This window comes from Bison bison, unplaced genomic scaffold, assembly GCF_000754665.1.
Source record: "Bison bison bison isolate TAMUID 2011002044 unplaced genomic scaffold, Bison_UMD1.0 scf7180017864182, whole genome shotgun sequence".
Taxonomy (NCBI): domain Eukaryota; kingdom Metazoa; phylum Chordata; class Mammalia; order Artiodactyla; family Bovidae; genus Bison; species Bison bison.
In genome coordinates this window covers 271,503-287,794 of record NW_011494754.1, presented here as the reverse complement: position 1 = coordinate 287,794, position 16,292 = coordinate 271,503, and the positions used below count along the sequence as shown (strand labels likewise).

General features: G+C 39.1%; 1 protein-coding gene across 1 annotated transcript in view; it reads right to left on the bottom strand.

Annotated features, from left to right (window-relative positions):
• Nucleotides 1-8,180: 8,180 nt before the first annotated feature.
• Nucleotides 8,181-16,292, bottom strand: part of SLC17A2 (solute carrier family 17, member 2) — an 18,782-nt gene continuing 10,670 nt past the window's right edge. Inside the window, 9 exon segments of the mRNA XM_010843448.1 lie at nucleotides 8,181-8,760; nucleotides 9,964-10,054; nucleotides 11,406-11,553; nucleotides 11,636-11,768; nucleotides 12,265-12,426; nucleotides 12,548-12,666; nucleotides 13,868-13,954; nucleotides 15,925-16,012; nucleotides 16,096-16,292. Of these exon segments, the coding sequence (XP_010841750.1) occupies nucleotides 8,626-8,760; nucleotides 9,964-10,054; nucleotides 11,406-11,553; nucleotides 11,636-11,768; nucleotides 12,265-12,426; nucleotides 12,548-12,666; nucleotides 13,868-13,954; nucleotides 15,925-16,012; nucleotides 16,096-16,292 (1,160 nt within the window). The 3' untranslated portion in view covers nucleotides 8,181-8,625.

The window sequence follows — 16,292 nt, the reverse complement described above, 5'->3', positions numbered from 1 at the left end:
ATTATGCCAGCAAATTTGGAAAATGCAGCAGTGGTCACAGGACTGGAAAAGTTCAGTTTTCATTCCAGTCCTAAAGAAAGGCAATGCCAAAGAATGTTCACATTACCATGCAATTGCACTCATTGCACATGCCAGCAAGATTATGCTCAAAATCCTTCAAGCTAGTCTTCAGCAGTACATGTACCAAGAACTTCCAGATGTACAAGCTGGATTTAGAAAAGGCAGAGGAACCAGAAGTCAAATTACCAACATATGACTGACTCAGCTTGGGATTATTTTATAAGGCTTCCTAGGGAAAGGAGTGTTTGTATAAAAGTTTCCAGGTGGGAAAGCATGTACAATGGAGGAAATATATGGAAGACTATGCTGGTTTGGGAGTTGGGAATATATATTATGACTAGTGGAGAGTCCTAGGATTTGATGACCGCAAAGAATTAAGGTTTGCAGGTGCTTCTGGATAAGTGGGATGATTACAATCAAGGAAAATACAAGTCTATGGAAAGGAAGAGTTTGTAAAAAGCCAATAACACATGGGGAAGGGGAAAAGAGAGGTTGTAACACCTGAGGGGAGAAATGGCAATGCTGAAGTCCAAGTATAAAATAGGGAGCAGGCTGGCAGATGCTATGAAATCCTTTTATGGAGCAAAAGGGCAGTGACCTTGGAATTGCTGAGCCAGCAGTAGTGACATATTCAATGCCAAATTATGTGCTGGAAAACAAATTAAACAGAAGTGGAGAAAAGCCCAGACCACATAAGAGTTTTCAGTAGCAAAGCATATAAGAGAACCTACTCAATTTATAAGGAAACCAGGGGTCCCTTTCAGGCACACTGGAGAACCAGGAGACCTGAACATGATGGATCCAGGTACAGAGCCTGATCACCACACAGCTTAGTCAGGCAACCACCCACCAAAAGCCACCCCTTCCAAATGCTGCTGCAGTGCTTAGTTAGGGCTCTTGATAACCTCGTCAGTGGGGAAAATTGATTTTAGGACAGAAACAGGCCAACCTGCAAGATAAGTAGGCATTAACCTCAGGCTTCCTCCCACACACACTACTCATGCACACTTGGAGAGCACATAAATTCTGGTTACTTTGTGCTCCCAGTGTGTTCTGAAAGCTTTTCATTAATTAGCCTCACTAGCCTTCATTTAAAGTCAAATGCCAAACCTTTTATCTTGTAAGTAGAGCCATTTTAGCTAAAGCAAGATTTGTTTGGATTAAATTTTCTCCCAACCCTTAGCTATTTCTCTACAAGTTCTCTTAAAACACTGGTTGCACACTAAGAAGATTCTCAGCATCCTGCATAGCATCATAAACCAAAAGCCATTCACTTCTACAATGGTGTCAACTTATATCCTTTCTCAAAATCCTTGCTATCTTCAGTTTCTGAAAAGAACCATTTCATGTCTTCCAAATTTTCTTGATTGTTAAGATCCAACAAGACTGCCAGGATTCTAAATCCTGTTATGAACATCTTTTTTTTTGCCCCTGTTGCCTCAACATAGAATTAGGGTCAAAAATACTACCTACTTGTTGGGTTGTTGTAAGAATTAGCTGGCACATAATAAGCACTCCACAAATATTGGCTATTATGTTACTGTTTTTATTTTTATTTTTTATTCATGCTGCTTATTTTGTCTTGTTTTTCTTTATCTAGTAATTCTTACCAACTTACAGTGCTCAGTTCAACTCAATGGTGACTTTCTCAGTGAGGTTTTCCTGGGCTTTCCTGGTGGCTCAGTGATAAAGAATCCACCTGTCAAAGCAGGAGACACTCATGTGTGGAGCAACTAAGCCCATGCACCACAACTATTGAGCCTATGCTTTAGAGCCCTGGAACCACAACTACTGAAGTCTGAAGGCCCTGGATCCTGTGCTCCACAACAAGAGAAGCCACAGCAATGAGAAACCTGCACACCACAGCTAGAGAGTAACTCCTGCTCCCTGCAACTAGAGAAAAGCCTGTGCAGCAGTGAAGACCCAGCACAGCCAAATAAATAGAATCAGTGAGGTCTTCCTTAGCCACCCTGTGCTTCTTCCAATCATTCAAATTCTTCTACATTACATTCCCTTAGTTCTCATCCTAATTGTAGTATGTGATTGACTTAGAATCTACTTTCTCCCTTTCCCTCCCCTCTGTAGGACTTTAACCAAATGTCAACTTTTCAATGAGTCCTTCTTCCCTGTTTAATTTTTCTCCTTAGCATTGATTGCTTCCACACAATATGTAGTTTACTTATTGCTTTCCTCTATATCACATGGACAGGAACTGTATCTGTCCCTGCCACTACTTTAGCTCAAGAAGGCTGCATGGCCTAAAATATTAAACATCTTATAAGATAAAATATTTTCTTTTATTTACAAAGCAAGTCATTTCTATTTTTGATGAGAAGTTTTAGATGTCAAGTTTAAAATATTCAGCAGAGTACCTGAAGTTTTTAAAATTTTTTATGTGATACACAATCAAAACAGTTTGAAAACCACTTCTCTATACAAATTGTCTATTTTTAAGCAGTATCCAAAAAAAAAAAAAAAGGCGGGGGGCTTCCCTGGTCACTCAGATGGTAAAGAGTCCACCTACAATTCAGGATACCTGGGCTGATCCCTGAGTTGGGAAGTTCCCCTGGAGGAGGGCATGGCAACCCACTCTAGTATTCTTGGCTGGAGAATCCCATGGACAGAGGAGCCTGATGGGCTACAGTCCATGGGGTCACAAAGAGCTGGACATGACTGAGCGACTAAGCACATACCAGATAAAATAAAATGAGGAATGACTTCAATTAGAATAAATATTTCATGACATGATTTGATTTTAATAAAAAAGTAACCATCTAAGTTTTTTTGTTGGAGGATTTTATCAAATACATCTTGAAACTTGGCACTCCAGGAAAATAGTCCAGCTTCATTTGAAAGAACTAGTTATCTAACCTGCCTTGCTTCAGTTCTGAACTCAGAACATTCCAACTCTGACCAATCTTCTCCTATAATAAGAGCTACACACAGCAGACAAGAAAAGGCAGGAGAACCAAAAGCCAGATGAATATTAATCATTAACAGGTAATCCCCAAACCAATATTTGGAAACTCTTTGTTTATACTCTAAGTATCGCTCCACAAAAAAAGGTGTGGATACTATTTTTTTTTAATAGAAAGAGGGATAGTGTGAACATAGGCATATTTTCCGGAGAAGGTGATGGCACCCCACTCCAGTACTCTTGCCTGGAAAATCCCATGGACGGAAGAGCCTGGTAGGCTGCAGTCCATGGGGTCGCGAAGAGTCAGACATGACTGAGCGACTTCACTTTCACTTTTCACTTTCATGCATTGGAGCAGGAAATGGCAACCCACTCCAGTGTTCTTGCCTGGAGAATCCCAGGGACGGTGGAGCCTGGTGGGCTGCCGACTATGGGGTCGCACAGAGTCGGACACGACTGAAGCGATTTAGCAGCAGCAGCAGCAGCAGCAGGCATGTTTTCAGGAAATTTTAGGAAATAAATTGGAACTTAGGGAGCTTGATGAAGCTCCCTAAGGAAATGTGTTCATGTGCTTTTGGCACTGAGAATTCCATGGAGAAAACAAAGTAAAAGATCCAAGGATAAAAGTCAGCAGAAATTAGAAGACAGATATAAGGTTCTAGCATATTGATAAATAGATGAAGGATTTTCAATAAACAGAGAAGAATCACTAATTAAAACAAAATTGAAGGAAACTCTAAGACCACTAGATGAAAAGCAAATCATTGATATTGTTCAAGGCAACATCAATTGGAAGTGATTAACATCTTGGAACATCTTGGTCAAAGTATGGAATTTAGGTTAAAGATAGAATCTTATACCACTGAGTCTAAATATACCTCTCCTACAAAAGTTAGCTGGCTGATCAGACTTCATTATTATATTAGATACAAGAAAAGACTTGAAGGAAGTCAATACTGGTTAAGTTAATATTTTAATGTATTGAGGTTCCATAATGATAGTATTCCTATGAAAAAAGAAATTATTCACTATTATGGGACTCAGGAATATTCAAGTACTGTTTTAAAATATCTCCACTGAAATATATTCAGAAGAAGTGGATGCAGGGAGTGAGTTCATGAAAAAAAAAAATGTTAGTGGCTAGGGCTAGGCTAACGTAAGTAAGAGGTGCCCATGGTACAAAATTAAGAAGATACTCTCATATGCCAATTCTGTTCTTGCACAAAATGAGCCTGAGAAACAGGCTCCTGGCACCTGGCTTGCCTCACCCTAGTGACCCTTGAATTAAGTTCAGATAACAGTGACAATTATGATATTCAATAGAAGGCAATTCTCATATGCAAAGTACTTAACGCGACACTAGTACATTAACTGCAACAAGTTACAGCAAAATTTCAGAGAACGGCAATGAAGCCAAGGCGCTGTACTTAGGTGAGATGTTCAGATAATCTCAGTTGACCAGTGAGTAGCACTGAGACATTATTCACCTTTTACTCCATAGGTTATTAACTTGAGAAATAAAGCATTAAGATAACAATAAATCTGGAGGCACAACACAGCAAAATGTAACCTTCCCACACAAGAGGACTTAAAGTCTTCCTCTCTGCCTTAAATTGTTTCATTTCAATAAAAATAGTCAAAACAAAATTTATAAGTAAAACAAAGGGAAACAGGAAGCAAGAATGACAAAAGATAAGGCTAACATATTAAAAAATAAGAGACAAACTCTCTTTGAAATAAATAAATCACTAAGTGGTCTAATGAAGAAGCAGAAAGAAAGCACACAGGCATCATGTCAGAGGTACAAAAGAAGCTCAAACCTCAGCTATAGAAAAACATGAATATATTATAAAAAGATAATTGATAACACACTGGAATATTTTGCAAATAAAATTATGTATAAAATGGATGATCTTCTAACATATCTTAAGTTGTCAAAACAGATGGAAGAAAATATAGAGCCCTTTAACAGGCCCATAACACGAAGGAAATAAAGGCTCTTATCAAAGAACTCTTCTCAAAGTAGCTTTGGTGGTGGTTTAGTCACTGTTATGCCTGACTCTTGTAACCCCATGGACTGTAGCCTGCCAGGCTCCTCTATCCATGGGATTTAAGCCTATATAATTATAAACCAATGCTTTCAAGCCTTCAGATAATAACAATAATAAAATTTCCATTCTAGTTAATTTTTTCAGAGTATTGGGGAATAAGGAAAGTTCTCCTTTCTTGTTTTGAAATCAGCATAAGCCCCATATCCAGACATGACACTCATGCATCCAGAGTCAATGTCATATACCAGTAAAGCAGTAGAAGTCCTGAAGAAACCATCAGTGAATCAAATTCTGTGGTCTTATCAAAAGAATACTCGAGAAACAGTTTGCTCAACATTAAGAACTGTATTAAGGTACAATATTTAATAATCAAAGAGAAGCAGATCATCTCATTCAATAGATATCAATATGATTTTTGAGAAAAGCAAATTAATTTACATTAAATGTTAGAAATGAATATTAGAAAAGAATCATTAATGTTAGAAACAACTCTTTGGGATGGGGGAGATGGATTAGTGATGCTTCCTATCAACCACAATGCATCTATTCTGAAGACCTTAGGAAATGTGGAGGGTAACTGTTTCAGACCATCAAATGGAAAAAGATAACTGAAGTGTCTCTGACACACAGATGTTATTTTTCAGCAATAATCAAAGCAAGTGCTCAGAAAGCCTAGAAATGCTGAGCAATTGTTCTTACCTTTACCTCCGAAGACAACCGATGCTTTCAGGGATAGGGTTTCTTGGGAAGCCTGAGCTCGCTCATTTTGCTGTTCAAGAACTTAGACTTTAATCCAGAATCTGACAACAGAGACTGCCCTGCTGCCTCCTGCTCTGATGCTGGTGGATTGGGCAAAGAAGGAGGAAGCAGAGGATCAGGGAGAATGGGAAAGTAGAGACCAGGGCTCCTTCCCAGGTGTCTGTTTGTCAGACCTAAGCTGAAGAGAGAAGAGAAACTTTGAAGTGGGTGAAACATGGAGTTTAAGTAAATATTTTATTTTTTATACACATAAAAATGTACAAATCATAAATGTACACTTTTCACAAAGTAAAAACACCCAGGTGACTAGCACCCAAGTAATGGATTATTACCAGTACCTCAGGAGCCTCTGTTACCAGTACTTCCCTCTCTTACCCAAGGGGAATCCTTACCTTGATTTTTAATAATTAGTTTTGTCTGTTTTTAAAAACAAAACTCTATTTAAACTTTGTTTTAGATTCTTATTACTCCCTACTGAGTACTCCTCCCTTTTTACTGACTTATTATCATATATTGGGTTATAGCTGATTAACAAGGTTGTGATAGTCTCAGGTGAACAGCAAAGGGACTCAGCCATACATATATGTGTATTCATTCCCCCCCAAACTCTATTTAAACTCCCAAAAGAAGGTAACTTTTGTCTTGTTTCACTTAAAATGTGTTTATGAGATGTGTCCATGGTGTTGCATATTGTGGTCTATTTATTCTCATTGCTGTAAGAATAGACCATAATTTTTAAATCGTCTTTCTCTTGACAATTAAGTTGTTTGCTGTTGGGTTATTATAAATAGTGCTCCTATGAACATTGTTGTACATCTTTTTCCAAATATCTGTGTACATTTCTAAGTGAAATGTCTAAATCATTGGAATGTCTAAATTTAGCTTTAGGAGATATCATCAAGAAACTTTCCCCGATTTCTTTTATACTCACAGTCATAGGGTGTGAGAGTTCCAGTTGCTTCACATCTTGCCAGTGTTTGCTGTTTTCCATTTTCTTTTATTTTTCCCTTTCTGTTAAGCATGTAGTGGTATCTTACTGTGGTTTTGATGTTCATTTCTCAAAAGTCTAAGGAAGTTGAGGGCCAATTTATACATATAGACCACTTGAATTTTTCTTTTATGAAGTCCTTGTTCAAAACATTTGCCTATTGGGTAGTCTAGATTTTTTCTCTTTTTTTCCTGTGTTCAATTTTCCCATCCATTTTACTACTCCTCTCTTTTATTCTTCTTTTGGTTTACTACAAATTCTCCTTCCTCTCTAAACTGTAAATACCCAGAAGACAGTCAGAATGTTCTCATCTCAGCATCACCCTCAGAGCCTGGCAATCAGATTCCTTTAAAGCACTAGCTCAAAAACATCCATTGATTTGTATTAGGAGATTCTCATTGTCTTCTAAATTAGCCCAAGGTTCTAGTTCCTGTGGTTCTACTTGGCTTCTAAACATGCTAAGAATTTCTCCTCTATGATGGCCATAGCAAAACCTACATCAGCTCTTTGTGTAGAGACAGGCTAGAGGGTGTGTTTTAAATACTAGGAGTCAGAACTAATTCCTCTTGGGGTCGATGATGACTATCTGAGACTCTTGAGAAAATAAGGAAACTCTAAAAAAGGTCAAATGATCTTTTTTAATCTTGAAAAGAATTTCTCTGGTGTGTGATATTGTTCTATGATTTCTTACATCTTATGTCTTTAGGTTTCTTCTCTTCCATTTAAACCTTCATTTCATTTGAAAATGTCTTTGTTGCCTTCCTCCAATTTTCACTCTATGGTCCAAACTATCTCATTATGTTCTCTAAAAGTTACCACATTGCCTCCCTTCACATTCATTCTTTTTACATTATAGGTTTTCCAATTCTATCTGCTCTCTCCTATGATCTTTAGCTAATCTAATTTAATCTCCTTGTCATTTCCTGGTTGTTAATCTCCTGGAAATAGTTAGATAAGTAAATATCTATTTTGCATGATGGAAATAATCCTAGTGTAAATAATTTTAAAATGACCTATTTAATTTTAGCATGTGAATTTTAATATAATGTAACCACATAAATAAGCATCCATATTTCTCAATGTATAAAAACAATAAAAATGTTAATTCTGTGGATTACAGCCTTAAAATTATATTCTGTGCTGAGCTATATAACATACGACTATGGATATAGTTGGAAAAGGCAATGGCACCCCACTCCAGTACTCTTGCCTGGAAAACCCCATGGACGGAGGAGCCTGGTGGGCTGTAGTCCATGGGGTTGCTAAGAGTCAGACATGACTGAGCGACTTCACTTTCATTTTTCACTTTCATGCATTGGAGAAGGAAATGGCAACCCACTCCAGTGTTCTTGCTTGGAGAATCCCAGGGACGGTGGAGCCTGGTGGGCTGCCGTCTATGGGGTCACACAGAGTCGGACACGACTGAAGCAACTTAGCAGTAGCAGCAGCATGGATATAGTAGATATTTTCTGCACCTATAATAACCCCCATGAAGGTACTCATCAGTGATTATTTTCTCACAGATTTTTATTTTTCTAGTTCTTTCCAAAAAGGAAAATTCAAAGGCAACAAGATTGATGTTTCAGGTTTTCCCAGCAGTTGTAAACCCTGGGTGTGTGTTACAAATACTGGGAAGTAAAAACTAGTGATATCTGGGCTCTACCCCAGACCAATTCATTCAGAATCTCTGGAGTAGATCCCATTTACCTGGATGTTTTAGAGACTCCCCAGGGAAATTGAACATGCAACCAAAATTGAGAACTGCTAAGTCTGTAGCCAAGAATAACAATAAGTAAAAAAATGTTGAAAAGTTAATGCAAAGTACTACATTTCAGTTTGCAACTATATCCTCAGAGACGGGTGAGAGTCCTTTCTTTGGCCCAGTGCTGGATTTCTGCTTGTCCAAATGTGAGGTAAAAAACCAGGCCAAACATGTTGACAGCAGCAGCTAGGAAAAATACATTCCTCCAACCAGACACAGAATCCTGGAGGCAAAAAAAACAAAAAACAAAAAACACCACCAAAAATCAGAATTATCAGCCTCAGAGTTGTTTCTCCATCAGTTCTAGAAAGCCTCCATTTTGTATATTGCAACACTGATCATAAGAATCTAGGGAATGATATGCAATAACCACTTAACACCTTGAATTCTCAAAGGAAGTTTGGTGAAACTGTTGGAAACAAGAGGATGCTAAAAAGCACACTGGGTTCTGACTTGGAATAATTTTTCTTCAAGCCCCCCCAAATCAACCTATACTAATATTTTTCTAGAAATCTGGATCTAGAGTCTTGAAAATATTGTATTACTCATTTAAATTATGTCTAAAATAACAGCTTGGAGATCGTCACTCTTCTGTTTTTGGCTGTTGACATCAACTGCAATAACCCCCTGAATGGACACCTCAATATGATGTGAGTCATATTTGGTCTGACTGTATGAGTCTCCTCTTGAAACCCTTGTAAGTCATAGTTTATTTCTGACATTATAGTCACAGTGGATTCCTAGCAATTTGGTAAAAAAGTAACCTGAAAATAGGTCACCTAGAGATGTATTAAAACGATTTTTTTGTTTTTGTTTTTGGTAAGTTGACTCATGCCTATCCTGCCATCCCAGCCTGGTTCTGCCTTTCCATCTTCCCTACCAGCCCACACTTGGTACTGAGCAAGCCTCATGGGCCATCCTCCCTGCTTTGTCTCACAGCCATTTGTTTAACCCATGATTTAAACTCTCTTTAAGTTGGTCTTGGGACCCTTTGTGTTTCCGTTTCATAATTTTTTTAGAAATTGGGATTAACATGAACAGACTTTTCGTAACTTTCCCCTTTTGCTCCTGTGACTTCGTCTATTATCCTTGACATGTATCATTCATTCTAGTCATAAGAGCTGTTTCATTCTTTTTTTCCTCTAGGAAGTCACATGTGTTATTTTCTCTGCCCGAACTGCTCATTTTTATCAATCTAACAGCTATTCATTTTTTTTAGAAATTCAGCTTATACTTCTCTTTCCCTGGGAAATCTGACTTACCAGTGTCTGACTTAGAGTCCCCTACAAACAGAACAATTGTGCTGATATTGATGTTGATTTTCCCCATCAGATCACATAGTCCTTGAGAACAGGGGCCCAGTTGTGAATCCCCAGTGCCTAAAACGATACCTGCCACTTGCAGATGTTCAATAAACTGGCCCAACCTGACTGATAAGGAATCCAGTGGCAGTGGAAGAGATGATTCCTGCAATGAGCCCAAATCCCCTTGAGATTCCCATGAGGAAACTTGCATATCTGTGGAGAGATGATTTTATAGATGATTTTATATAGAAAGCTGCCTACATCTTTTCAGTAACTCAACACTAATGCCGTTCAGCTCTAATAGCAAAGTCATTTAGACTACTGCAAATTTTTTGTTCACTTCAACACAGCTCAGGCAATATCAGTTTGCAAATCCTGAAGTCACTTATCTATCAACTCAACATCTGACTCTTTGGGACCCCATGGACTGTAGCCCACCCGGCTCCTCTGTCCATGGGATTTCCCAGGCAAGAATACTACAGTGGGTTGCCATTTCCTACTCCAGGGGATCTTCCCAACCCAGCGATTGAACCCGAGTCTCCTGTGTCTCCTGCATTGGCATGCGAATTCTTCACCACTGCACCATCTGGGAAGCCACAGCACCAGCTCAACAGCTAGGAAGCAGTTCTGTCTCCTGGAAGCCCAGGTTCCCACCCCAGTATCTTAGTATAGCAGGCAGTTAGAGCAGGGGACAAGACAACAGACTCTGGAGAGATGGCTTGGGTCCAAATCCTGACTGCCTTTGCATGACCTCAGGCATGTCACTTAACTTTCTTGTGCCTCTATCATCTATCTCTTATAAAGTGAAGATACCAATAAGGCATGTAATTGTGCAGATCAGATGTGTTGATGTATGAGAGTGAAAGTGAAAGTCACTCAGTCGTGTCAGAGTCTTCGTAACCCCATGGACTACACAGTCCATGGAATTCTCCAGGCCAGAATACTGGAGTGGGTAGCCTTTCCCTTCTCCAGGGTATCTTCGCAACCCAGGGATCGAACACAAGTCTCCCACATTTTGGATGGATTCTTTACCAGCTGAGCCACAAGGGAAATCCAAGAATACTAGAGTGGGTAGCCTATCCCTTCTCCAGCAGATCTTCCCCCAATCCAGGAATTGAACAGGGGTCTCCTGCACTGCAGGCAGATTCTTTACCAACTGAGCTATCAGAGGGGGTTGATGTGTGAGAAGTCCTTTAAATAGGGTTTGGCTCATGGCAAGCATATATATATATATATATATATATATATATATATATAGCAGCTAATATCATCAGCACTATGGAAGCTTTTCCAAAACACATACGCATGGGTCCTTTCCTAGAACACACAGTCCAGTCTCAAGTGGGGAATCTAGGGAAGTTTTTCACCTAAATGTTATCAGCCAAGATTGGGCACCATTGCTCTAAAAATGCCTTAAGTCATGGCCACATACTGACATATCTGGCTATTTGTTAGTACTCTGCCATCAATTTGTGCATGTCAAAAACAAGAAGGAGTTACAAAAAGACTGAGTCTAAACCTCCAGAAAGGCCTGGGGAAGGGGACAAACAGGTAATGATCTTACCGGGGGGCAACATCTAAGGTGTTGATGATGAATCCAGAGTCACACAGGTTACTGGTCCCAGGAATAAGTATCAGCAAAATAATGGTTGTTGTGTAACTGGAAGCCACAAAAGGGAGGGCCACAGCACATAGTGATGGAAGGAGGAGCCCTGGGCAATGGGGACACACTGTTAGGAACCTCTGACCATGTGTGGAAAAGGGATTTGTTAAGTGAGTTTTGCCTAGACTTACCTAAGGATGAAAAGAGTTTTCGGACAGTGATTAATCTAAGAAGATTCCTGGACAGGAGGAAATCTGCCAACTGACCTCCAAGAATTGTACAACTCGCAGCAGCAATAAAAGGCAGGGAGGACAGAACCCCACTCTGAAGGAGGGAAATGTATAGAGTGAGTAGTTATAAGGGTACATATGGCACCAGATTTTATTAGTGACACAGACCAACCATTAGCCCACCCTCCTGATACTCTGAGTTGTTTTAAAGAAATTGGCATCATTTTCTATAAGAAGAACACTGTCTCAGGTAAGACGGCCAGCACTTGCATTATACTGGTCTCCAGAGAGAGCACAATTCATTTCTAAAGGAAATTGAAGCATCAGCTAGCATGGCAACGTTTCATAGTGGTTAAAAACACAGATACTGCAGTAGCTCAATCACTGAGTAATTGTGTAATCCAGGGAAGTCTTCTCCCTCTACGTGTCCTCATTTATACACCTATGCAATGGGAATCATTACAAAACCTCTCAATCATTGTGAGGGTTAAAAGAGTGATTATATGCAAAGCCAAAATGTAGTAGGTGGCAGAGAACTATTTCTCCTCTTAGCATTAATATGTTCATAAAAGTACAGGAAGCATACTCACATCTCTGATGTTGACATGGAGCACAGAACTGATATACGTTGGTAGGTATGTTATGATTATGGTGCATAACCAGAAATGGCTGAAAAACCCCGTGAAAATGGCCCAAAGTGGTAGGCATCTCACCATAGACTTTATGGGGACAGATCGTCTAGGAGAACTGGACTGAAAGGAAACATCTTATCAACATGGGTATTAGGACAGGTCAGAGGGTGCCTCTCCTGAGAGCCCCACACCCTACCCTGGAGGTAGGTGTGTGGTCCACAAGTGAAGGGTTGCACGGTACCTGTTGAGCCAGTGAAGACACGATGTGTTCCTTTTCCCTGATGCTTATGCATGGGTGATGCAAGGGGTCATCGTAAATCACTGTGAACCACAGGAGACAGCAGACACAGCCAATGCTACCTGGGAAGCCAGGACCCAGTTAGTTTTCAGGTAGATTTGTGAGCTGGGGGAAGAGAGTTTCCTCTGAAGCAGCATATCTCCCCCCAAAACACACTTGTTAATTCATGGTTATTTCACCATAAGGACCTAAATTTTACCATTTTCCATTTCAACCTATCTACAAATCTCCTTTTGACTAAATGTAGAATGTCATTTCACAATGTCAGAGCCCTCTGGAGAAAGCAGGAGCATGACATACCTTTGCATAGCTGATTAATTACTCTTCAGACTCCAATGGATGCATAAAATTGGTGTGGCAAGGAAAAATTTCCAACACATTTGCAAAAGATAGTGTTATCATATTCAAATGATATATCCATTATGGATTTTCAGAAAAATATTTCTTAACAGTACCTGATTAACATGTGTGGACCAAAATTAACTTGGGAGTAGCATCATTAATGACAAAGTCATACTAGCTAGAACCATATTGAATGATACCAATTAGTTAAAACAAAAAAATAGAAACTTGTCTCATTTCTGAGATTTGTCACTTGAAAAGATTCTATTTTAAAGACTCTGTGGATTAATGTTCTTTAAATTCCCTCTAATTACTGGATTTATCCATTATTTTATTTGTAAAGCTATAGGTTAGGCATTGTGATAGTACCAAAGTGATAAAAAAATTATGAAATAGATTTCTTGCCTCAATCATCTCACAGACTAGTGGAGAGGAAAAAGGGGACATAAATAATTACATGCCAACACAGCCTAGAAAAGAAATTATCAGTAACCATCACAGAGGACAGAAAGGCTTAATCTGATGGGATAAGACTTGGAAATCCCCATATGGAAGGGGACATTTAATTCGAACTTTGCAAGAGAATAGGTAGAGAATATTCTCTATTCTGGTAGAGAATAGGTTAAGGGTACCTTGGCAGAAATAATTATAGGAAAATATGAAGACAAATTGAAAATGTGCTTTACCAGCTTTGACATCTTAACCACATGTGGCAATTAAATGTGGCATTTCAGATGTGGTGGCAGAGATTCTAAGAAGCCTGAGGTGAGTGTGTAAGGTTGCACTCTTGATTTCTCAGAAGTCAGCACCATAAAGATGCATTTTCTCTCAAATGGGAAGAATATGGGTCATGGGTGATGTAAGCATGAGAACAAATGCCTGGGAAGTGGAAATGTTAGGGTTTAAGAGAAAGTGACTCACCAAAAATGTAGAAGATAAAAGGCCAGCCCAAGGCCTGGGAGATTAGTCCCCCCACACAGAGAATGATGAAGGACCCAAATGCTGCCCCTGAAGAGAAGAGGAATTAAAAAAAAAAAAAAAATGAGGAAAATAGCAATGGTTGAATGACTTCCCTAGATGTTATCCCAACACTGATGTGGCAAATTTAGAATTACTGGGTAATGAGAGACTTTATTCCAGCTCACAGATCTCCCCCAGTAAAGTCATGGAAAATAATTAGAATTAATAAATTATAGTGATATGCCACCTGATGCTTCAATGGCTCCTTTAACACCAACATGACCAAATCCAAATCCCATTTGTCATAGAAACTCTCTGTAAACATAGCCCACAATATTTCTTTATAATTAGAGTTACATTCTGGCAGGGGCAATGTGAGATTGGCAACAGAAAAGGAAAGTCTTACAAAAACTAATAAGATGAAGTCCTTAACCTTAAGGAGATTTCAGCCCAGTGAATATGAACAAAATTCACTATTAAAGTATAATACACTGTAGACCTTTGAGACTGAACATATTTTTCAGAGACTCACAATAAGAAATGTATTTTGCATGGCAACACAGCATATACACAAATACAAACACACACACTTCAAACAGAAGTTTCATGAATCAATACCAAGCCTTATCGTGTGAAATTCACTTCAAAATTTTCTACTTTATTCTATTCATTTTTATTTTAAAACACTTGTTTTGACCTACTACATTGATTTTATAACCCCTTCAATGGGTCCCAATATGAAAATTTGGGGAAAAATGTGAAATATAAATATGATAGTAAAACTATAATTTTCTATGAAAGTATATGGAGAAATGAGACAGGAGAAAATTAAAATTGATGATAAAATCAACAAATTGTTTACACACCCTAAGGTGTAGGGTGGATGGAATTTTTGTAGAAAAAGAGAGACTTTAAGTGCACTTAGCATGTAGTGTGACCTGAGCCTTGCTTACAGAGGAATATTAAGTGGGAAGGCAGGAGGAGACCATACGGTAAAGCATCTTTCAGTTCAGTTCAGTCGCTCAGTCGTGTTCGACTCTGCGACTCTATGAACCACAGCACTTTATATCCGTGTTATAACATTTTTATCTGTAAGATGGAGGAATACATTGAAGACTCCCAGGCAAATTAGCAAAAATGCCCCACCTATGATTTAAGGAGATAACTTGGCTTGATGGAAAGGGAGGTTTGAAGGAAGCAAAGAGGAGAAAGACCAACTGGGAATATTCACAGTTAGAAGAGATGATAACTACACTGGAAGGAGCCAGAATACAGGAGGGTTGTTTTTGTAGTAAAAATCTGCAGGATGCAGCCACTCATTGGACCAGGGCTGAGAGGCTTTATGAGCCTCAGTTCTGTTCTTCAAGTATAAGGCAAAGAGCAGGGATGAAGTTAGTCCTTAGTATGATTACACACTCAGAAGGGCACTGCAGTGTGGTGACCCAGAGTGTGCACTCTGGGACCAAACTACCAGGGCTTAAACCTCACTTCTACCACCTGCTGGCTATTTGCCTCTGGGCAATTTAGTTTATCTTTGCATACTTTAATTCCCTCCTGTGTAAAATGAGAGTTTAAAATAGTCATCACAGGGTTGTTGTGACTATTAGCTTAGAAGAGTAAAGAGCTCAGAAAACTGCACTCTTTGAACTTTACTTTCAAGCCTGATTTCTCTCTTTACCACTGATAGTCTTAATTCTCATTTTATATCTTTGCTAACATGGTGTTTATACAGTTTACTTGATTTTTTCCACTTACGCAAACTCTTAAAGTTCTAAACTTTTCCCTACAATGCTTTTCTGACTGCCCTCACAATGCTCACAATGGTCTTTTCTGTCTGAAGTCTTAGTGACTTTACAGCACAGGTATATTTATCTTATTTGTTGTGTGACTGTCTTACATTGTTGAATTTTTTTTTAAAGCACTTTTCTCCCTGTCCCCCAAACCAACCTAGGCATAGAAAGAAAGATGTGGTAGGGTGAAGCAGATTAGAAAGTTGTGATCCATACATTCATCCTTACCTGATCCCGCAATGCTGGTGAGCTTGCTTCGTTCAAGTGGGGGAGCCCATTTTGCCCAAATTGTAAATTGACCTGTCCATGCCATACCCTGAAATGACAATTAGTAAGACTCGATCTCCAGTAGAATTTAGGAACCTGCATCCCACACAGAATGAGAAAGTAACTGGTTACCTGAGCCATGCCCTGGACTGTCCGAATCACAATAACCAGAATCACTCCAAAGTCAGCAGTCAGTGGTGTAAAGAGGGTGAGAAGGGAGGAGATCAGCAAACCAGCACCAAGCATCTGTTTTGCTCCAAATATCCCTGCTAAATAGCCGCTTGGGATCAGAGTTAGTATTATCCCGTAGTTGATGGAGCTAAAGATGA